At 40.3% G+C, this 24,904-nt stretch overlaps 1 protein-coding gene across 3 annotated transcripts in view; it reads right to left on the bottom strand.

Annotated features, from left to right (window-relative positions):
• Positions 1-24,904, bottom strand: part of EGFL6 (EGF like domain multiple 6) — a 183,716-nt gene that overhangs the window by 12,625 nt on the left and 146,187 nt on the right. For all 3 annotated transcript variants that reach the window (XM_063634911.1, XM_055268933.1, XM_055268934.1), the window contains exons 4-9: positions 23,030-23,149; positions 19,701-19,820; positions 16,411-16,545; positions 14,514-14,636; positions 5,428-5,751; positions 4,232-4,312 (exon numbers count right to left, since the gene is read on the bottom strand). In XM_063634911.1, coding sequence (XP_063490981.1) covers positions 4,232-4,312; positions 5,428-5,751; positions 14,514-14,636; positions 16,411-16,545; positions 19,701-19,820; positions 23,030-23,149 — 903 coding nt within the window. The remainder of the gene's footprint in view (positions 1-4,231; positions 4,313-5,427; positions 5,752-14,513; positions 14,637-16,410; positions 16,546-19,700; positions 19,821-23,029; positions 23,150-24,904) is intronic.

Here is a 24,904-nt window from a genome sequence, read left to right as displayed (position 1 = left end):
CAAATGGTATTTCTAGTTCGAGATCCCTGAGGAATCGCCACACTGACTTCCACAATGGTTGAACTAGTTTACAGTCCCACCAACAGTGTAAAAGTGTTCCTATTTCTCCACATCCTCTCCAGCACCTGTTGTTTCCTGATTTTTTAATGATGGCCATTCTAACTGGTGTGAGATGGTATCTCACTGTGGTTTTGATTTGCATTTCTCTGATGGCCAGTGATGAGGAGCATTTCTTCATGTGTTTTTTGGCTGCATAAATGTCTTCTTTTGAGAAGTGTCTGTTCATGTCCTCTGCCCACTTTTTGATGGGGTTGTTTGTTTTTTTCTTGTAAATTTGTTTGAGTTCATTGTAGATTCTGGATATTAGCCCTTTGTCAGATGAGTAGGTTGCAAAAATTTTCTCCCATTGTGTAGGTTGCCTGTTCACTCTGATGATAGTTTCTTTTGCTGTGCAGAAGCTCTTCAGTTTAATGAGATCCCATTTGTCGATTTTGGCTTTTGTTGCCATTGCTTTTGGTGTTTTAGACATGAAGTCCTTGCCCACGCCTATGTCCTGAATGGTATTGCCTAGGTTTTCTTGTAGGATTTTAATGGTTTTAGGTCTAACATATAAGTCTTTAATCCATCTTGAATTAATTTTTGTATAAGGTGTAAGGAAGGGATCCAGTTGCAGCTTTCTACATATGGCTAGCCAGTTTTCCCAGCACCATTTACTAAATAGGGAATCCTTTCCCCATTTCTTGTTTTTGTCAGGTTTGTCAAAGATCAGATAGTTGTAGCTATGTGGCATCATTTCTGAGGGCTCTGTTCTGTTCCATTGATCTATGTCTCTGTTGTGGTACCAGTACCATGCTGTTTTGGTTACTGTAGCCTTGTAGTATAGTTTAAAGTCAGGTAGCGTGATGCCTCCAGCTTTGTTTTTTTGGCTTAGGATTGACTTGGCGATGCGGGCTCTTTTTTGGTTCCATATGAACTTTAAAGTAGTTTTTTCCAATTCTGTGAAGAAAGTCATTGGTAGCTTGATGGGGATGGCATTGAATCTATAAATTACCTTGGGCAGTATGGCCATTTTCACGATATTGATTCTTCCAACCCATGAGCATGGAATGTTCTTCCATTTGTTTGTATCCTCTTTTATTTCATTGAGCAGTGGTTTGTAGTTCTCCTTGAAGAGGTCCTTCACATCCCTGGTAAGTTGGATTCCTAGGTATTTTATTCTCTTTGAAGCAATTGTGAATGGGAGTTCACTCATGATTTGGCTCTCTGTTTGTCTGTTATTGGTGTACAAGAATGCTTGTGATTTTTGTACACAGTCTTCAGTATTCTTTAATGAGTGCTAATACTAGTTAGATAGTTGATGTTATTATCCCACAAATAGTGGAATATCAGTTTTTCAGTAGGTTTACAATTGTGGTGGTATGTTTCTCCCAAACTCTTCCCCTTCCTCCACATGGGGATAGCGGGTGTGTAAATTGGGATGATGGAATAGTATATAGCAAACTATTCCATAAAGAGATAAAACTCAAGGCTTTGGTCTCACAGGCACATTCTTTCATTTGTATAGCACTTCATGGTTTGGAAAGTGCTTTCAAATATACTCTCTGGTTTAATCCACACTTGCCTTGAAGCAGATACTGTTGGTGCCACACAAATATCTGTCAGTACTTATATTCTCTTGCAGGCATTTGGCTTTCTACTGGAAACAGTCACAGCTCTCTGGCTGGAGCATTCTTGGCCCAACCAGGTGGACTAGAATGCTGGGGAGTTATTTTCCCAGGGACAGCCCCCAACCAGTGATGGACAGGAGTTGTTGGATAGATACCTCCATTCCCTTGCCTTTGGAAAGGATCACTAAGTGCTGAAATTGAATGTGGACTAAAGTCAGATTGGAATTCAGCCTTTCCCTGTCTTGTCGAGGGTCCAAGTGGGATTGAGATCAAGTTGCCCCAGTGGTGCCCTTCCTTGCTTTCATGCCAGGCCAGGAGCACCAAGGAATCAGCACCCTCCTGGGAGCAGCCTTCAATCAATGCCAGATGGGAGTTGGTATATATATGCCCCAGCCTCCTTACTCCTTCTATAGGATAATTATGAGCCATGTGTTCTATACTGGCTTCTGGAGTTCCCCAGTGGGATTGAGCTCCAGTTGCCCACAGTGGAAACTTGCCTGGTAACATACCCTTTATTGCCTCCTTGTCTCCCCATCTCACTTATGCACACCCCCAACCACCATTTCCTGGGATCATCTTCCACATAAACCACTTGCACACAAATTCTTATCTTGGGGTCTATTTCTGGGGAACCCAGCCTAAGACAGCACCTAAGAGATGAATATTGCTCTTATTCCAATTTTATGTATGAAAGCAAGGAGGCACTGCAAATCCAAGTGACTTGTCCAAGGCAAACAACCAGTGGAAGAGTTGCAGTACATATCTGAATCTTCTGATTGGGACTGAGCTTTCCAAGACAACTTACTCAAGGACTGTTGAAATTACAGGGTCATATGGTCATGTGCAAAATTTTAACCTTTCTGTGTTTCATTAGGAATCATGGAATAGAAGGTAAACTAAGAAATCTGGTGGTTTGGGGATCCAAAGAGGAGTCAACGGATTCCTTCATGTCACTTATCAAGGGTAGGCAGAGCTTGGGCAGAACTTGTGAGCACCTGCAGAACGTAGCTTACCCCCTGTACAATGAAACATTTTCTTTCTAACCAGGAAAATGGGCAATACGTTGTCTAATGCAGAGAAATAAAAACATAGAATACTTAGGAGAAATATGGAAGAAAACAAAATGCCTGTAGGAGCTGGGTCACGGGTTACTAGGCTTTGAAGAGTTTCAGTAGAAGCTTCTCAGATACAGTTTGGAGGACTGAATTAGAGAGGCACTTTTTTTTGCGGTAGAGATGGCCTGTAAACCAAAGTGATAGAACTGGGCAATGCACTCACTGGGTAAACACAAAAGGGAATCATTTAGCACAAGGTTATGCTAATCTTTTACTTACCACATGTATAGTGGTGAGTAAAAGGAAGTTTGAAAAGGAAAAGGTTATGCTAATCTTTTACTTACCACATGTATAGTGGTAAGTAAAAGGAAGTTTGAAAAGGAAAAGGTTATGCTAATCTTTTACTTACCACATGTATAGTGGTAAGTGAAAGAAAGTTTGAAAAGGAAAGAGATGATCAAGGCATTCATACTTATACCAAGTGAAAGGGATAAATATATAAATGGGCTTTTCCCTGAGATCTGTGTAATTTGTCTTGAGTGGTGAATGTTCTAAATAAACCAAGAGGAATTAGGGATCACGCCCAAGAAACTCCAGATTATGAGGCTTTGGTGGAATGATCGCAAAAATAGTCCTGATTTTTATCCCTCTCTGTATCCACACTCTTTGTATGACTTCACAGCTCCTTCCACAACCTTGAAGTCTACGCTGGCCTTGTGACTTGGCTTGGCCAATAGAATATGGCAGAAGTGATGTTGTGCCATTTCTGGGCCTAGACCTCAAAATATCTTGTGTGCTGCTGCTCTCTTTCCTGAAACCCTGCTGTTGCCTCATGAGAAAAAGCTTGGACTAGCCTGCTGGAGGATGAGAGACCACATGGAGCAGAGCTGAGTGAGTCCAATCCTCCCAACTGAGGCCTCAGGCATGTGAGAAAGCACAGCCAAGATCAACAAAATCACGAAGCGGGCCCACAACTGACTGTACGTGGACACATGGGTGAGCCCACCCAGCCTAGCTCAGAGCAGCAGAACCGTCCAGCCAACCCATAGACTCATAAGCAAAAATAAATATTTATTGCTGTAAGCCACTGAGGGCTTGTGGTTGTTTGTTACACAGCATTATTATGGCAATAGGTAACTGATACAGGCACTTTGGGCCAAATTTAGTACATGAAGACTTTCAGGTTGTGAGTCCTCAGGCAGCAGAGTTGAAGAAAATATGTAAGTTTCTCCCATCTCCATATATACAGTCTGCTTCAACCATTCACTCTCAGCATCAGGTGGGAGTGGCGGGGAGAAGAGAATAGCCTTACTATATTTCAATCATTAGTACCAATCACACAAGGACCTACTATTTTAATACTGGCACTGTGTGTGTGATGTAATGATTTTTCCCTTGGGGGTTTATGAATGAAGCAGGGATTCATAAATAATCATTTCACTGTATGAAGAAATGAAAACAACACGGACAACGTGAAAGAGCATACACTTGGGAGAAAGAATTATTTACCTTTATGTTCCAGTTTGGAAGTTAGCGCTTTCCTTTGGACCAGAACCAGGCCGAATTCACCTGCTTCATTCACCTTAGGGACTAATACAGAACACTTGGTCAGTTAAGAAAAAAACCTAAAAGCCCACATGCTCAGAAGGTATGAATCAAATGACCAAACAAAGGTTAGATCATGCATTCTAATTACAGAATATATTAGAGCAGTGTTTCCCTAACATTTCCAAATAATTCACATTGGATCCAGTTTCCTCATCTAGAACATCTTTTCCAGACATTTCCTTGGGTGAACTAAGCATCTACACTCTTGGTACATCCCTTCATACTAGGTTTTGGAAATATGTTTTTTTTTTCTTTTTTTTTTTTTTTTTGAGATGTTTCACTCTCTATTAAGGCAGAGAATGTCATTGGATGCTAGTTCTTGGATGGGTGAGCCTGTGTCTACTTTTCCTTTGGTTAAATCCATCTGGCATTTGTATATATGACCACCAGTCACAGAGCCAAGACTAGACAAGGCAAAACATAGAGGGAGCAAGAAACGCCCAGCCAGAATGATTGGGAAAGTTTCAGTGTAGAGATGCAGGGTGGGTTAATATGGAAACCCTCCTGGGGGGACTGAGCCTTATAGTGGGTTCTGCACAGCAACCAGTGAAAAGGGAGTTATGGCAGTTCTCTAGTTCACCTAGAAAACTTAAGCTCCAGTATAAAATTTGTCGTCCTACATTTGTCGATTTTGGCTTTTAAAATCATAAGCACACAACTGTGAGGTTCCATTTTCTTAGACTAGGCCTGTAAAAGTGCCTTCAAGAAATAAAAAGGTAGAGCTTAGCAGATCCATGTGGTGAGCCTCTCTTTGATTTGGGGGTATGCCTCATGGACAGCTGGGCAGCCAAACCACTGTCCTTGCAGGACAAGCAGGCTTCCTTGGCTGGAAGCTAGAAGAGAAGGTCTATGTCAAATAGGAAACCCCCCAGGTAGGGGAACAGGACTTCCCCTCCTTGGTTCCTAGAGCAGCAGGTTTGATTGGGTATTTGCAGAAGGTGTTCGTTTCTAGACTTTACAGAGAATGTTGCTTCTCAGGACTTAAGACCCAACCCATTTTACTTAAGCTGTGAAACTGGCTTTTTGTCTTCTTTCATTTGCCAGGAGAAATTGCAATTCATTTTTCATAAAACATATACAATAAAAATAACACTCACAAAACACATCTCCTCGCAGGCTTCGCTCCTCTATGTCATTCTTCAGGGCTTTCTCTTCTCTTTTCTCCGCCTCAAGCCCCTCTTTCATTTTCTCTTCATTCCCTTTTTTATCTCCATGAGAGTTCCCGCCTCTGGAAACACTCTCTTCATAGTTGAAGGGCTGCAAGTTCATCTTAGGGGTAGGAGTCCTGGTGGGTTCTGGGGTAACATTTTTAATTTTTACCTTCTTTTTCATGCTGTTTTTGTGAGCAAGCAACTTCTTGATTCTGTCTTTGATGGTACCAGGTGCTCTGAGGACTTCCTTCACAGAATTTTCAGGGATAGCTAAAACAAATAAGAGGCAAGATGTTCCAAATTGGCAGATAATTAAATTACTCACAAAATGGAGCATTTAAAAAGTGCTGAAGTGTAGTAAGTGAATGCTTCCAGAATGAACCCACATGAGGCTCTACTATTTGATAAATTAGGAAGAACTATATTTGTATTGTTTTAAGCAATTCCAGTGTTATGGTAGTTATCTTAATTACCTTTTGTTGCTTTTGTTTTGCTTCAGAGACCACTTTAATGAAACACCTGCTACTACCCAGTTGGGCTACAGATCCCAAAGACATGGATTTGCTACGTTCGTCTAATATTTCTGCTTTCATTGGGGTATTCTTCAAAAACTGGTATTGTCTTGATAGCGCTACAGATTTGTCCAAATTTGATATTCAAAAATTACAGCTACAGCATTAGGTTGAACCATATAAATTGCTAATAATGGACCATTTGTGACCTACAAAAATGGTGAATTATGGTGCAATATACACATACCCAATTTTCTTTCTCTCTTCTCTCTCCCCTTTGAATTTTTTCACCTCAATCAACCATTATCTAAAGCTAAATGAGTTTATTTATTAAATATTTCAGAGAGGCTTCTAACTTACTATTTTTCATTCGTTTTCTATTTCTCACCGCAAAAGTAAATTACTTTAAAAATGTACCTCTAGATCAATTCTTCTTATCACTCAGTGGACTAATGACCCTTGGAGGAAAAATGTTGGTGTCGAAGAACTCAAGAGGTACAAAAAAGTTCATTTAGTCCAGGACTCTTGTCTTGTCGATGAGGCAACTGGGTGTTAAGTGACTTGTCCAAAGGCACTCATCATGCTAGGGACAGAGCTAAGATTTGGGAGTACAGCATATGAATGACTATTTTTCTTTTCCTTTTTTTTTTTTTTTTGAGACAGAGTTTCACTCTTTTCGCCCAGGCTGGAGTGCAGTGGCACGATCTCAGCTCACTGCAACCTCCCCCTCCTGGGTTGCAGCGATTCTCCTGCGTCAGCCTCCCCAGCAGCTGGGATTACAGGTGCGTGCCACCACACCCGGCTAATTTTTGTATTTTTAGTAGAGACGGGGTTTCGCCATGTTGGCCAGGCTAGTCTCGAACCCCTGACCTCAGGTGATCCACCTGCCTCGGCCTCCCAAAGTGTTGGGATTACAGGTGTGAGCCACCACGCCTGGCCATGAATGACTTTTTCTAGTCCTATTTCTATGATAGATTTATTCCTGATTTAAGATTAAGGTTACTTTTCTCTAGACTGTTTCAAACTCCTTGAGATCTATAATTCAAAGATATATGTCTCCTTTTCAGGGATATACTCATGATAATTCAGAATATCCAACTGATGTAAAGAAGTAATTAATTTTTAAAAAATTAAATATACTGATATTTGAAATCAAATATATTGTCTCACTATAAAATATCTAGGCATGTACTAATCTAAGACTAAGCAAGAAAGGGTCTAATAACACCTCAATCAATTCACTTAATTCTATTATTTGGACATAGTTTAGAGAGAAATGAAATAATGGAGTAGACATTAATTTTGACACCTAAAAAGAGTACTATAAAAAATTGGAGTGGGATTTTATTAGAATATTTTTCTTAACAATGTTTTAACCTCTTCTCCTGCTTTGTTCCTTCTCCATCATTGGATTGATTCAATCTATATCAAAGTAGTAGAAAAATAAACAAGGAGAAGTCCACAATATTTGGGGTAACCAAAAGGGGGAAAATGCTTTGAAAATATGTGTGCTCTTAATTAATACATTGCTTTTACTTTGGAATCAAAAGAGCAACATTTTTCTTTTCAATGAAATATTCTAGTTATTTATCATCGTGACAGCCTGACTATAGGTACAAAACCAACAAGTACTAATACAAGTAATGCATCATTACTCATTTTCCTGACCTTCAGATAGCCTGTTTCAGCTACTTTGCCTGAGGCTGCATGTTAAGTTATGACCGTAATGTGTGATCATATATAGACCTTCCTCTGGAGGCCCCACTGTAATTCTATCCATGGTCGACTGCATCTTTCTCCAGTACCCAGCAAGAAAAATTAACAGGAAACCCCTATTCCCTGCAAATTTCCTTTTTGCAATCAGTAACATAAAACTAAAGACCTTTAATAAATAATGAGGAAAGGGTTTCAACTCACACCAGGCAAACCTAAACATCTGCTTTCAGTTTCTGCTTTGAAGTTTCAAATGTTCCTATTGAAAAGAAACAAAAACTAAAACATCATAATCTTGATAGTGTTGACAATTTCATTCTCTTAGCATGTAAACAGCAAGCTGGGCAAGGATAAAAATGCACTTTAATGATATGCATATGCATAAGTAGATTTGGATTTATCTAGGTATTGCTGTTTCAAATTTGACATGATGGTTTTCTCTTAAAGATTTATTGATTATTGCATCATCTTTTTGAGAATATAAAAATGTGGGAGGGGCCACGCATGGTGGCTCACGCCTGTAATCCCAGCACTTTGGGAGGCCAAGGCAGGCGGATCACTTGAGGTCAGGAGTTTGAGACCAGCCTGGCCAACATACATAGTGAAACACCGTCTCTACTAAAAACACAAAAATTAGCTGGGAGTGGTGGCAGGCGCCTGTAATCCCAGCTACTCAGGAGGCTGAGGCAGGAGAATTGCTTGAACCCAGGAAGCAGAGGTTGCAGTGAGCTGAGATCATGCCACTACTCTCCAGCCTGGGCAACAGAGTGAGACTCCATCTCAAAAAAAAAAAAAAAAAAAAAATATATATATATATATATATATATATGGAGGGAGTTGCGGTAGGAGGGTCTTTGGCACATTTGGGGAACTCAGATATAAAACTTAGGAATTTCAAAGTCTTCAGGTTCACAGGCCAGTTTTTTGTAAAGTTGACAATTTCTCTTGGGAGGTATTTGAGATTTCTCCAAATACCCATGTTGTCAAACACTTCTACCAACCTGAAAACCCTAATTTTAATTTCATATCTTTGGAATAAAACTTTATAGAAGATCACCCTTAGGTGAGAATATCTTACCCAGGAGGAATATGACTTTGACATTCATTCAACTGTGCTTAGTTCATTAGATGATCTATCATCTGGGAGGAGAAAAGTTCTACTAATCTGAGCTTTGGACACAGTCCTGGAAGAAGAAGCTTAATCACAGATGAGGAATGTATTCCAGCATGGGACCCAGGAAACAGGAAGGGGCTAGGACAGAACAAAAGATGAGCCAAGAGAGTTTGCTGGGGAGGGCAAACTCTGTGAGTTCTCCATCGAGGATCAACCAATTGGTCATGAACACACCTGTCCTGTGTTTAAGCACATAATCCTGAAGCCCAGTTTCCTGAGTTTGACTCCTAGCTCCCACATCTTCTAGCCATATGTCCTCAAATGAATAATTAACTTCTCTTTGCCTCAGTCTCTCCATTTATAAAATTGGAATAATAATAGGTTTTTTTGGGAGGCTTAAATGGGTGAACACACGTCGATTACTAAGATTAGTGCTTGGCACACACTCAACATTTGTACTATTATTTTTAGCATTCATGACCAGAATGTTTAAAATCTTTTCCAGTTAGAAAAATTACCAGGCCATACCTCCAAATTTCTAATGTTTATAATTGAAGAAAAAAAAATGAGGATGGCCTGGTTGTACCAAAACCCATATTCTTGAATACACACTATACAAACTGAATTAAGCCATCAGCACATTTTTAGTGACTAAAGAAGCTGCTTTTCAATAGAAATGATTGTTGAATTTTGGTAAGGAGGGCTTTGTCACTATTACTCCTATCCTAGCACATACTTATTGAGCATTTCATATATTCTGGGCTGGTGCTAAGCTCTTTAGATGGATGTTCACTTATTCTGTATGAATAAATTTAATCATCAAAACAATATTAAGGGCTAGATACTATCACCCCTATTTTGCAGGTGTGGAAACTGAGGCACTGAAAGCTTGAATAATTTGTTCTCACTCCACAGGTAGTAGGCTAGCGAGTCAGGAATCAAGCTAAGGTAATACGATTCCAGAAGCTGTGTTCCTGGTAAGCCAATGACAGTTTCCTTTCCTAAGTTGACTGTTACTCCCCAAATTGGGTATTATCTGGGTTTTGATTTTCTTGAATGAGGTGTAGCTGCTGTCAAATCAAGACCAAATTATCTGGCAGTATATTATTAATACTCATATTAGAACAGTGGAACATATACACATCTACATTTAGGGTGCTTCTTCCTTTAGGTACAGAGAGTGGGTTAGGATAATCTAACTCTTTTTCCATATTGCAGTGTAGAGTCTGAAATTTTCAAAACAATGAACTTAATAAAAGTTGCTACATCAATGCCATATATATGACATATATGTGTGTGTATATATATGTGTGTGTGTGTGTGTGTGTGTGTGTGTATATATATTTTTATGGAGATGGAGTCTCGCCCTGTTGCCCAGGCTGGAGTGCAGTGGTGCGATCTCAGCTCACTGCAATCTCCGCCTCCTGGCTTCAAGCAATTCTCCTACCTCAGCCTCCCGAGTAGCTGGGACTATAGGCGCACACCACCATGCCTGGCTAATTTTTTGTATTTTAGTAGAGGCGGGGTTCTACTGTGTTGCCCAGGCTCGTCTTGAACCCCTGAGCTCAGGCAATCCACCCGCTTCGGCCTCCCAAAGTGCTAGGATTACAGGCGTGAGCTACTGGGCCCGGCCTATGCCCTATATGATATAATAGCAATTTATGTGCATACAAATGTATTTGTAATATAACATTTTACAATGTTTTATAATGCTGAATGCTAACTAGATGCAATTCCCTCATTTTTGTTTTTATGACTCTTGTATGTACATAAGAGTGGATTTTGGGGCATCATTCTTTAAGCAATGAATGTTAAGACCTTGTTAAGATGAATTTTCAATAGTAACATGGCTGCTTATTTTATGGAGAATTAAAGCAAAATGAAAAGAGTTGGACAAGTAATATAGTAAATGAACCAAAGATAGTTTTCTCCTTTAAATAAACACTCCAGTGAAAGACTAAAGAAATAATTTAGCTGCAGAATGGATAACAAAATGCATAATTTTCAGATATTGAATAGAACAGTGTGATGAATTTGAGGTTTCAAAGAATAAAGACAAATTTCTTTTACCCCAAAATAAAGTTGGACGGTCCAAGAAAAACAGACATTTTCTTGACACAAGAAATGTTTGTGTTGATGTGGGATTTACAATTTCAAAACACTGAGTTACAATATAGAAAACACAGGCTGCAAACAACTACCTAATTGCATGCTTAAAGATGTTGCCTTCATTTTAACATTAATAATATATTGCAGTTTCAAGGGGATCAAATGACGAGGAAGAAAGATGGCTCCAGGTTTACTCTGGGCCTTCGATTCTTACACCTAGGGGTAGGAGAGTGAGTATGTGGGGGTGAGTTGCCCACTTATTGAAACAGATGCTTTCCTGAGGTGTCTTTTTTTGTATGCACGGCATTTTCACATTTACCTTTGTGAAATTTCAGAGTGGGTGGACCTTAACAAACAGCTGATTGAAATGATACTAATAATAATAACAATCACAGCTAACTTTAATGAGCATCTACTATGTGGTCCCGCTAAACTAAGCTCTCTCTATATATTACCTCACTTAAACCTCACACTGAACCTCTGCGAGACATATTTGCCTTAGTGTGGATTCCTCTAAGCAGAACCTGAGACGAGGATTTGGGTGCAGATGACTTATTTGGGAGGTGATTCCAGGAGGCAGAAACTGGGGAGAGGAGACAGTGAGACAGGAAGGGAGAAAAGCCAAAAGATGGTGCTTAGATGGACAGGTAATCACTGTGGGTAAGTGGGGCTTAGTCCTGCTGGGGACATCTGGGAGCCAGTGTAGAACACACCTCAGAACTGTCCCACCCCGTGAAGTGGAAGCTGGAGACTCCTGTCAGAGACAGCACTGCTAGAGATACGCACGTAACTGTCTACCCTCCCTCAATAGGATTAGGGAGCTCCAAGGGACTGTGGACTGGCCCATTACTAGAAACCACCACAGTACTACCATAAACCCCATTTTGAATAGGAGGAAACTGAGCTTAGAGAGGTTAAGAAATTTGCTAAAGGTCACAGCCAGCATGGGGCAGAGCTAAGATTTAAATTCAGGCCTTCCCAACCTGGAATGTACATATGCAAATTTGGTGGCATAAAGGAGCTTTGAGCACAGGTCCCTTGGGCACTCATCCAATATGGAAAGCTGATTTATTCAGTCTCCTCTCTGGGGGCCTCCCAAGGTTATGCTGTCCTTCCCCCCAACCTACCTATGCACAGCCCTGCCTAGGCAGCCAATCTCTCTCTCTCTGAATCAAGTTTCAGAAGGACATCATTGGATACTTCTATCTAGAGGGATAGAAACCATGGCATCCAGTTGCTGGACACTAAGTGGTCATTTAATACCATCTCCAGCCCAATGCAGGAATACGTCTCAGAGCCCCCAGCCTGCAAGCCAGGGGCAGTGGAATGTCCGTACTCCTCCATGGGGGCTTCCTGCTCCTCCACTATTCAATACCTAGCAGCCATTTTTTTTTTTTTTTTTTTTTTTTTTTTTTTTTGAGACAGAGTCTCGCTCTGTCACCCAGGCTAGAGTACAGTGGCGCGATCTCGGCTCACTGCAAGCTCTGCTTCCCGGGTTCAGGCCATTCTCCTGCCTCAGCCTCCCAAGTAGCTGGGACTACAGGCGCCCACCACAATGCCTGGCAATTTTTTTGTACTTTTAGTAGAGATGGCGTTTCACTGTGTTAGCCAGGATGGTCTCAATCTCCTGACCTCATGATCCGTCCACCTCGGCCTCCCAAAGTGCTGGGATTACAGGCGTGAGCCACCGCGCCCGGCCAGCCATTTTTAAGAGAGAATGTAACCTCCACCCACTGGACTTAGTTTGCTTGGGAAAGCCACTTTTATTTCATATTTCTTAAAATATTTATAGGCATAATTTATGCTTTTCCATACTATATTTCCCAGACTAAATGCTGCCCTGTTCTTTTGGCAGTTCTTCACAGAATTTGATTTCCAGACTCATTTTCTTTGGTTATATTCTTTTATACATACTCTTGTCCAGTGGTGCTCAACAATAGCTCACTGGGGTAGTGTGAACCTTTTATGGGTGTGGCGCTAAATATCTAGCATGGTACATACAGTTTATTTTTGTATGACTGAGTGGATACTGTTACAGTCATTTGCATCATTGGGAGCATTGGCCAGATGGGGGTATGGAATGTGACATAAGTTAGGGTACACCTTGCAGCCATATTTATTGAACATGCGGGAACTCTGCTAAGGGGTATATAAGAGAGTTGAATCAGGGCAGTCAACAAGTCTAGTCACACTATGAGCCAGTGCTAAAAGGGTCATGACCAGAGGGATAAACCTGGATGACTTTATTTATTTATTTATTTTTTTAATTTTTTGAGACGGAGTCTTACTCTGTTGCCCAGGCTGGAGTGCAGTGGTGCGATCTTGGCTCACTGCAACCTCTGCCTCCCAGGTTCAAGCAATTCTTGTGCCTCAGCCTCCCAAGTAGTTGGGATTAAAGAGGTGCACCACCACGCCTGGCTAATTTTTTTGTATTTTTAGTAGGGACAGGGTTTCATGATGTTGGCCAGGCTGGTCTTGAACTCCTGACCTTAGGTGATCTGCCCACCTGGGCCTCCCAAAGTGCTAGGATTACAGGTGTGAGCCGCCACACCCAGCTGAACCTGGATGACTTTAAACATTGTAAGATATTGTTTATTAGGGAAGTGATTGTGCTATGATCATAGCTGCCTTGCCTTGGAAGACATTCTTCGTATTCACCAAGATTTCTAATTTTCTTCTCTTTTGGGGCACACAGCAAGTTTATTATTATTTTTGTCCCTTGAAGTTAGATACTTCCAAGCTGAATAAACTAACAGCTGGTGCATGATTGTCCATGCTTCTTTCTCTGCTGTGACAAACCCTAAGGCCTTGAATTGAGCCCATAGTACCATAAAATGATGGGGCCTCTGTCAGCCTGTGTCCTTAAGTGACTTTATTGAGAAGAAACCCCCGAAAAATTCTCTTTGGACATATTACATGAGTGAGAAATAAACCTTTATTGTTGCTGTAGTTATTAATAGCAGTGACATTTTATTGTTAGATGTCTGGTTTATAAATTTAAAGTTTTATCAAAAAGTATTAAATAATTCACCAGCAAGAACAATGGAACTCTGTGCTACATACATTAAAGCAAGTGGATCCAGCATTGAGGATGACAGATAAAGTGATCATACTTTAATGAAGATCAGCTTCGCCATACTTTGTTTTGGTTGTGCATTCTGGAAAATGTCCACATTCACTTGGTTAAAAAACCTTTGTGGCTTTAAGCCACTGTTACTTTAGGTTTGCTTGTTACTGCACCATAACTCAGTCTATCCTGATAGATACATTTGCTCAGTGTCTTTTGTCCTTAAATCTTATGTTCAGTATTTGAAGTATGTCATGGCCAGAAAGATATTAAGTACTCTTGCTGTTCTTTAAGTTTAGTGGCTACAACTTCAGTGAGTATTGGAGATGTGGTCCAATTAGCAAAGAAGAAAAGGCTGAGGCAGAGAGTTAAACACTGCACACATACACAGAGTGAGAGTAAGGGAGAGGGAGAAGGAGAGGAAGACAATGAAAGGAGAGAAATAGAGGGAGGAAGGAGATATGGGGAGAATGCTTCATTGGGAATAGCTAAGACACCATGACCAAATGCTACTTACCAGAACACCGAAGTCCATTGCCTTTATATCCCTGCTTGCATTTACACTTGAAGGACCCTTGAGTATTGAAGCAATTGGCATGGTGGCTGCACGTATGGCTATCCATAGTACATTCATTTATATCTAAAAAAGAACATTCCAGTGAACAACTGTGTGGTACAGGGGTTGCTGAAACACTCTCCCTTACACTTGATCAACTGTAGGGCCAAGCACTGAACACCCCCGACAAACCAGGCTCATTGGCCAGCAGCCCTGGCTTTGTTTGCTGCCTGGTATGTAGGGAGTGTTTGCTGCTTCCCTCCCCCACAGCAATTTCATCTCCTGCTTATCAATGCTATTGAAATCTGTAAGATGTTTAGGTTTTTCTCTTAACAACTTTTTCATTTAACTTAGAACTAAATAACAATATCAGAAAATCAATTCTATATTCGGAAGGTCTTGAAACTCCTAACAAACAAAGGCAAGATCAACTAGGAACCACTGACATCATCTAACTTATAGGCACAGGCATTTTGTTCTAAGACTGCCAGGAGAAAGGGTCAGGCTGGTCTGAGCTCGTCTGCTGGGTTTAGCGGAGGAAAATTTGCCAAATTCTACCCAAGTGAGAGGTTCGTTTGCCGTATTCTCCACCCCATTTTCTATCTATGCATTTGTAGACACATATGTACAAAATAGCCTGTTGGTTTTAATTTAGCCACAAAGCTGAGCTCAGATGCTAATCTTAATCACCTTTAAAGTCTCAAAGATTTGTTTCCTTTTGAAGCTTTCCATGTGAATTCCACCCTGTTCTGTGGAAACTCCCCTTAGGTATCAGGAAACAGGATTAAACTGTAACACAGCATCATAGGATTACAGGGCTGGTTTGGTCTGCAGGAGGGCATGGGGTCCAAGTCCACGAGAAATATGGATGTTATGATCCTCTCTAAGATGGACTTTGTGTTTGAAATTTGAGGGAAGAGTTGTAGAGGCTTCACAAGATGGTTCGAAACCCAGCAATTGTGTGTTGCCCCAACATGATTACACAAGACGTGTCCTGGGAAGCCCTGAGTATAGGGTTGAAAGAAATCCTATTTTTTCTCAACTATTAGCCTTCCATGTCATGCATATACCTTTGTTACACGTGTTATGGGTAGAGAAATCCACAGAGAGCCTGAATTTCCCTTCGCTGTAGGGCAGGCCCCATCCTACATTATATAAAGGGCAATGGGAATGCATCCAAGGTCTCCCCAAATACCCTACCTCACTTGTTCATGGAGACCTGAAATCCATTCACTAAGGAATAAAATATTTATTTCACATAGATTAGGGCAATAGCTGACTGGTACCAGAATCTTATCAGAGAGCAATTTTGGTAACCGTGGAAAGGGAACATTATATTTGGAGCTTGAACTATGAAAGGGCTGAAAGAGGGGAAAGGAAAGAGCATAGGCCTTCATGTCTCTCATACATTTCTCTAAAGCCACCCCTGATGGAGACTGTTATAAACAGACCACTGAGATCAAGATTAGATAGACCTTGTTATTCTTCCTTTTACCAAATATAAATACTGCTTTATTGTTTCCATTTTTAGATGTGTAACTGGAGATAGAACAAAAAATATAAACAAAACAAAAAGCCAAATTAAAAAGAGTCCCACCAGAATCATCTCAAGATAATCGTTTCCACAAGAGAGCTGTATTCCTTACTTTAAATCTTTATTGACCTAGCTTTATAATTGATGTCATTGGAATTCCCTAAATGCCAGACACCTAAAAACATAACCTTTCCTTATTGTTAAGCTGGTCAGCATAATAGATTGTTCAACTAATAGACTGAATTGACATCAAAATATCTGCAGAGAAGGCTCAAAGGTTTGGTGGGGACAGGAAAAAAAGGAAAAGGTGCCATCGAATCTTACCTATACAGTCATATCGGCCACTGATATATTGCAGTTCGAAACCAATGTGACATTTGCAGTAGTAGCTTCCAAATGTGTTCACACATCTTCGATTGTAGGGACAGATGGCTTTACCAGAGGCACATTCATCAATATCTAGGGTGTAAAACCAGAAGGTGTCAGTGATAGCAAAAAAAAAAAAGCCGCATACATGCATGCACGCACGCACACTCACACAGCACGCACCATGCATGCACACGTGCAGTTTCTTTACCCGGGAAACTGATAATAGTATACTGGTGCCAACATCATATCCTCTGGCAAGTGTTCTAGTTCCCCCAGGCACACACACAGCTCTTCACTTTATGTATTTATATTACTTTATACCTTTTTAAGACGCATTATCTTTCCATAATGTCATTACTTACATTCACATCTTCTGTTAGGCCCTGGCTGTTCTCAGGCAGGGAGCATGTGTCTGACACTTGGTACCTATATATTACATGTGTGCTGAGTGAATACTTTCCCCAGCTGAGTGTATATTGTATAACATATACAATTTTTGAAACTAGAGTCAGATACCTACACTTTAAGTAAACCAAACACACAGACTTTTACAATTTGCATTTTACAAAATAACTATTTCATGAGTAAGACTGTCCAAGGCCCCTGCAATATTGACTCACAGAAATGTGGTTGTGAAGACATGCACTTATGCATAAATTGTGGGTCAGGTGTAATTATGTAATGATGTAATTTTAGCCAACAATAGGTGTGTTGTTCCTTTTCTACCATTGAGAGTCAGGTTACAGAGGGGCTGACAGCTCTGCTGACCAATCCACTAAGACTCAGGCTTGGTTTAACTTTCAGATGTCAAATCAAATAGATGTTAGTTTGTTCTTCTGAACCTGGCTTAAACAGGCAAGTTGGTGTTGTCTTACTATTTCCCTTGCATTCTTTTTTTTTTTTTTTTTTTTTTTGAGACAAGGCCTGGTCTGTCACCCATGCTAGAATATAGCGGAACAATCATGGCTCACTACAGCCTCAAACTCCCCAGGCTCAAGTGATCCTCCCACCTCAGCCTCCTGAGTAGCTGGGACTACAAAGCATGCACCACCATGCCTGGCTATTTTTTATTTATTTGTTGTAGAAACAGGGTCTCCCTATGTTGCTCAGGCTGGTCTCAAACTCCTGAGTTCAAGCTATCCTCCCACCTCAGCCTCTAGCATAGCTGGGACTACAGGTGCACATCACCATGCCCGGCTATTTTTAACAAAAAAATTTTTATAGAGATGGAGTCTTGCTATATTGCCCAGGCTGGCCTCTTGCATTTTCCAAATAATAAATAAGTGTTGGGTTGAACAAAATTATTTTTGGTGTTCATTTTCATGCACATCACCTTTCCTTCCAATGAAAATGGCACCCAACAACTCAAAGAGATGGGTGGAAATTTGGATTCAGTTTGGTCAATAATTAGCCTTGTCATATAAATCTTATTATACTAAAAAGTAGTAAATCCTGTGAACCTAATTAAATCTTTGATTATTCTCAAAGAGTAGAGATAAAATTTTAATTTACATGTATATTTTTAAAAAGTGTTTAATTTAGGATCCATTTGGCTGAGCTTTCTAAATGCAGTTTTTTTTTTACATTCTGTATAGTTAGGATAAATAAACATCTAGCACCTTGACTGAAACATATTTCTATTGTAGTGAAGATTATGAAATCATAGTGATATGTGCTTCTTTAAATCACAGAAGATTAAGAACTCTTTCAACGTTCTGATTTGGTTTGACATCCCTCATTAATGCTAAGTGCTCACTTACTCTAAATATTATGTATATTAGGTGCAATGTAATTAAGTGTTAGGAGTATATACAATTTGATGGCAATTTGATGGTTGAACATAATTCAAGTCCACAAAGGAACCAAAGCACAAAGTGAAAAAAGTGTTGCTTCAGTCACTGAGGGTGCCCTGTGGGTGCTCCATCCATAGCTCCTCAGCACTCAAGTTTCCATACCTTCCAAAGGCTGCTTGCTGCACCTACCACATTGTGCTTTGCTCACGATCCAGGCTAGGCTGGGAGTGCTGGGGGGTCATGTCCCAGAGCAGCCTCCCATCAATGAAGGGCAGAAGTTAGTGGATGAATATCCAGCACCCCTGCCCCAGAGGGAAAATTCAGGGGCAGCTTCTCTCTGCCTCCCAGAGGTGCCCCCAGCTCATTTAACCTGCTCATCAGATTCACCCAGCACTGGTGCCTTCCTTTCCCTGGGTTACTTCCCTACTCCTCAACCAGTGTTTCCTGGGATCACCTCCCAAATCAACTACTTGCTCAGGGTCAGCTTCTGTGGAACCCAAAACTAACACACAAAATAAGACAAAGGAGAACAAGAGAGGAAAGTTCTAAGCCAATGGATTTGACTAAATTCAAAGTTATAAACAAATAATTTTTATGTTCCCTTAATTAATATTATGGACTTAATCTGCTCATTTTCTCCAGTTAAATTAATTATACTTAGTTCATATAACTTGGAGCAAGTTTTAAAGACAACATGAAATTTATTACATGCTAATGTAAATGATATAGAAGGTGTATACTATTTTCAATAATGTTATATCTAAAAAATAAGTAAATATAGTTTTTCCAGCAAGTATTAGCTAGAACCCAGAATAAAACCCAATGGTCTTTAGGATCTTACTAATTAAATGACAAAATATAAGTAGTGGAGTTTGTATTGGATGGTAATTTAAATAAAATGTACATAGTAAATATACTAAAATTATCTTTATCCCTTTTCTTTTTTTTTTTTTTTTTTTTTTTGAGACGGAGTCTCGCTCTGTCACCCAGGCTGGAGTGCAGTGGCGCGATCTCGGCTCACTGCAAGCTCCGTCCCCCGGGGTTCACACCATTCTCCTGCCTCAGCCTCCCGGCTAATTTTTTGTATTTTTTAGTAGAGACGGGGGTTTCACCGTGTTAGCCAGGATGGTCTCGATCTCCTGACCTCGTGATCCGCCCGCCTCGTCCTCCCAAAGTGCTGGGATTACAGGCGTGAGCCACTGCGCCCGGCTTTATCCCTTTTCTATTATGGCATTAAGGCAATATAAAATAATAGAAAAATGTGTTTTTAGCATCCCAAAGTATGTTTAGAGCATATGTGGCTAAAAGTATCTCAGAAACGGATATAAATCTGTACTTTTAGAAGTTTCCAATGTCTAGTCAACAAGCTGATTGTGATGAATGAAAAAAGATTCAGTAAAGGGGGAGTCAAGGGAGGAGAAGGAGGAGTAGAGATGATTCCTACTGTTGTACCTAGACAGACTCTTCCATTTGGGGCCAGGCGGAGTCCTGAGGATGGACACAGGCACTGTGGCCCTTCTTCTGTGTCTTCACAGCCGTACTGACAGTTTATCATGGCACATGTCCTAGAGTCTGAAAAAGTAGACAAGGATTAGCCTTTCTTTCTTGAGACGATAAAAAGAGCTTACTAAGAAACTATCACCAAATTCTGGGCCATTGAATGGAACACGTTGCATGGCATTATAGGACAAGTTTCATTGTCTGAGTCCCAAATGGAGAGCCAAAAGGAATCAGTAGGGGTGGCATCTTGGTGGCCCTGGGGCTGAATCCTACTCATGGTCTGCTTTCTTGGCCACTTCACTGAATTTGACTGTCTTTAGGCAGGGCCTGCACCCCTCAAACTGTATCACTTTCTCCACTTGTGTGTGCTCTAGCCACTCTTTTATGTCACCTGGCTGGCCTCAAATAGGTTGAAATGCAACTGCTGATGGGGATTATCAACCTGAGTAATCAGGGCAAAAGAATCTACTCTGGAGACCTCTCCATACATATCTAACCTCAGTGAGAGTCACTTAAGTCACAAGACTTGATCTTTTAGGTGACTGAACTAAAACGTGTGGCAGATATAGCTGATCAGCTATCTGAAAGCCATTCTGGACTCTTTTCTCTTGCCATTCCCAGCACTGAGGCTTTTCCCAGCTTTCCTTCAGCAAGGAGTGGCCATATGATGCAGTGTGGCCAAAGAGATATAAAAATAAGTCCACTGGAGGGAGTGGGGCTTCTGGAAAAGATATTACTGCATGATAAAAAGAGACAGGCATGAAAGAGGCATTGGTTCATTGGCATCACCCGTACCCACTTAGTTTTGTCTATTTTCCATGTGTGTGTGTGATGTCTGGAGCTAGGGCAGCCATATTGTGACTATGAGGCCACAAGTGTGAGAGTAAAATCAATACTCTGAGGATGACAGAGACAGACTCCTTCTTGAGCTGCTCTGGAACTGCTTGCCTTCCGCTTTTAAAGTAAATGAGACAATTTACTTGGCTTTTTTGTCACTTGTTGCTAAATATAGCTTATCTCACGTAAATGCATTTCCATAACAGCAGTCCAGTATGTGTGGATTGGAAATGCAGGGGGGCTAAGAAACTCATGTGGTTTCAGCCCAATGTCCACAACAGAGAGGCATGGTGAATATACTCCCTCCCTCCATCCCCCTCCAGAACATGCCAATCACCCAGCTGGACAAAAGGGACCCAAGGGGCCAGGTGGAATCCAATCAGCATCCAGGAGAGAGTTCTAGGGCTGTGCGGACACTTCGAGCTATAAACAGGGAAGCACAGGTAACCCCTAGATATACAGAAAGAGACCCAGTGTATTGTAACAAACATCTACCTATGATTATATTACGCCTTTATTCTTTCATCTTTTCTCTTTAGTTGTCTTCTTTTAAAATTAATCTTCAAAATTAACCTAATTCTATCTTTCCATTTAAGGAAAGATATCTTTTTTGGCACTGACTGGGTTTTCAGGGAATGTTTCAGAAACATCCATTAGCATACATCTTTTTTGAAATTTTAAGTGATTACTATAAAAGCCTGGATAGTGGTTCCCTTTAGGGAGGGGTGGGAGGAGGAGGTTCTGGCAGAGTTCTATTTGGTGGTGATTACAAGGGTGCTTGCCTTATAAGAATTCATTAAACTATGCATTTGTTTCCTGTGAGTTTCTGTTTAATTTACAATAATAAGGATTTTTTTAAAAGGTCCTTCCAATGCCCATTTTCAAATGCTTGCGTGCTAGCAGAAGATCTAAGTGACTGGTGGTGTTGGGACACTTTGCCAAGGAGGAGCCCGTGCACCAGGCAAGATTTTATAATCTTGGGAAAACCCAGGATGGGCTGGGGAGTCCGTGCAACTCCGCAACCACAGGAAGCTGGCTGAAAGCACAGGCTCTGGGTTTGTTGGGGGCTGCAGGGCAGAGGAAAGAAAGATGGAAAGAGAAAAGGGGAGAAGGGAAGGCAGGCAGGGAGGGTGGGTTTCCCTTTCAGCTGGAACATAAAACCTGAAAAGCCTTCCCTCTCAATAAATGAATGGGTATAGACTCTCACTCTCCCACAGGACATGGGTTTTTCTTTATCACAGAAGGGCTTTTCTTTCAAGGAATGTGAGTAAGTCGGAATGTATTTCCAACAAGTATCACTAATCTTTGGGAGTGGGGCAAGGGGCGTGAGAAAGTTAGCTGGTGGGAAGAATTGATGTTCCGAGAAGGAATTTAAATGTATCACCTCCCTAAAACAATCTGCTTATTTTGTTCAACGTGCTTATTTTCATGAGGAAACTCAACAGGGTTCTGCATATGTATAGATGCAGATATAGATATATAATTTATTTTTCTCCTAGTTTGCCTTTTTATTTATAAAGTAAGCATCCAGAATAGGCAAATCCCTAGAGAAGGAAGGCAGATTTGTAGTTGCCAGGGGCAGGGGAGTGGGGAGTGACTGGGTCTGGTTTCCTTTTGGAGTGATGAAGATCTTCTGGAACTTGATAGGGGCGATGGTTGTACAACATTGTGAATGCACTAAAAGCCACTGAATTGTTCACTTGAAATTTAAAATAATGTGAATTTCACGTTATTTCACTGCTTTTTTTTTTTTTTTTTTTTTTTTGCTGAGATTGCAGGTGCACAGCTAATTTTTGTATTTTGTTTTTAGTAGAGACGGGGTTTCGTCATGTTGGCCCGGCTGGTCTTGAACTCCTGACCTCAGGTGATCTACCCACCTCAGCATCCCAAAGTGCTGGAATTACAGGTGTGAGCCACCGTGCCCAGTCAGCACTTACTTTTTTAAAAAAATTATGGAAGCTGGGTATGGTGGCTCACACCTGTAATCCCAGGACTTTGAGAGGCCGAAGTGGGTGGATCACCTGAGGTCAAGAGTTTGAGACCAGCCTGACCAACATGAAGAAACCCCATCTCTACTAAAAATACAAAAAATAGCCAGGCGTGGTGGCATGTGCCTGTAGTCCCAGCTAGTCAGGAGGCTGAGGCAGGAGAATCGCTTGAACTCAGGAGGCAGGAGTTGCAGTGAGCCGAGATCACACCACTGCACTCCAGCCTGGATGGCAGAGCGAAACTCTGTCTCGATAAAAAAAAAAAAGAAGAAAGAAAGAAAGAAGGAAAGAAAGGAAAGAAAAGAAAGAAAGAAACAAGTGCCACAAAACATTTTAGCTGGGGGCAATATTAGAGGTTTTTAAAAAAATCACTGAAGTCAGCTTTTCCCCAAGCATCAAATGGCAAAAGCCAAGCCTTAAACATTGACTGAGATCAGCCTGGCAGTTGAAACTTACTCACACACGTGGCATCTGGCATGAGCATGTGGCCACTGAGGCAAAAGCACTTGTAGCTTCCGTGTGTATTCACACATCTGTGTTGGCACGGCCGGGGTTTCATTCCACACTCATTCACATCTGCAGGGACATTTAGAAAACAGGGAAAGGTGAACTGAATCAGGAAACTTCCAGATGTGGAATATTAGACCCCAGTCTTGGAAAGGACAACTGGGTTAGCTTCCCTGAACACCACCACTTACCCACCTTCTCTCTACCATCAAATTCTATTTTAAAGGATTGGCGACAATGTGTAGCAAATGGAATAATTATACACCACTGGAAGGAATGTAAATTGGTACAACACTTTGTAAAACTGCTTGGCAGAATCTACTAGAGCTATATTTAGACATACTCATGCCCTGGAAATTCCAGTCCTGGGAATATACCCAACAGAAATGTAGATTTTTGCCCACCAAAAAAAACCCTACATACTAAAATGATCGTAATAGCATGATACTAGATAGCCCCAAACTAGAAGTAATCCAAATACCTCCCAACAGAAGAATAGATAAATGACTTGTATGATCACACAATGGAATACTATACAGCAATGAAACGGAACAAATGACAACTACAGGCAATAATGGATGAATCTCACAAACATGATATTGAGTGGAAGCTGGGTATAAACGTGTACATACTGTATGAGTCCATTTATATACAGTTAAAAAAATAAGCACAGCTAATCTGTGATATAAGAGATCAAGATATGGTTCTCTCACTGGCAGTGGAAGTGACTGGAAGGTGTGTGAGGGAGTCTTCTGAAGGGCCAAGTTTCTGGCTTTTGATCTAGATACTAGTGACATGGGCATTTAGAAAAATTCATTGAGCCATACATTTTTTATATATGCACAATTCTATGTGTATACTACTGGAACAAAAATTTAGAAATAGATAATTTATATATTTCTGCCTTTCATGCTATCCCACTGACATAGGCTGACAGCACAGCCTCCTGTCAATTATTATTATTTCAGGTGGCCCCTGCACTGGCCAAATTGCCTTGGCTCACATTCCTCTAGAGGGAGCCCTGTCAGACAGCTCTTAGTGGTGAAGTTGGAGGACAATATTTAATCCTAAGTAAAGATGTTCATAGGATGACATTTGGGCTGGATGATTAAAAATATATATATATGAATTATATATATGTGAATTATATATATATGAATTATATATATGTGAATTATATATATATGAATTATATATATGTGAATTATATATATATGAATTATATATATGTGAATTATATATATGTGAATTATATATATGTGAATTATATATATGAATTATATATATGTGAATTATATATATATGAATTATATATATGTGAATTATATATATATGAATTATATATATGTGAATTATATATATATGAAATATATATGAATTATATATATGTGAATTATATATATGAAATATATATATGACATTCACAGGATGTTAAGTGATAAAAGAAGGTTACAAAACTCTGTGTACAGATCATTCCAAAATTTGTTTAAAAAATACATAGGAAAAGAAAAGCCTAGGAGGGTATGCTCTAAATGTGACTAATGGTTATCTTCAGGTGGTAAGATTGAGGGTGACTTTCTTCTCTGTGCTTTTGTGTTTTCTAAAACAACGACAACAACAACAACAACTTAAGTAACATTTTTATTAAAATAAAAAATGACACAGAAGGAAAATAAAACTTTAAAAAGGATTATCTGTAGAGGATGTTGCCTTTGGAAATACGGTCATGTGAGGGTTTCATATCTTAACTCTACCAGGGAAGATACAGAGAGGAAAAAAACAAACAAATTCCATAGAAGGCAAAAGGTCAGCATGGTAACAGAT

This window comes from Symphalangus syndactylus, chromosome X (assembly GCF_028878055.3).
Source record: "Symphalangus syndactylus isolate Jambi chromosome X, NHGRI_mSymSyn1-v2.1_pri, whole genome shotgun sequence".
Classification (NCBI taxonomy): domain Eukaryota; kingdom Metazoa; phylum Chordata; class Mammalia; order Primates; family Hylobatidae; genus Symphalangus; species Symphalangus syndactylus.
The sequence above is the reverse complement of the archived record's forward strand: the minus strand, read 5'-3'. Positions and strand labels throughout refer to the sequence as shown.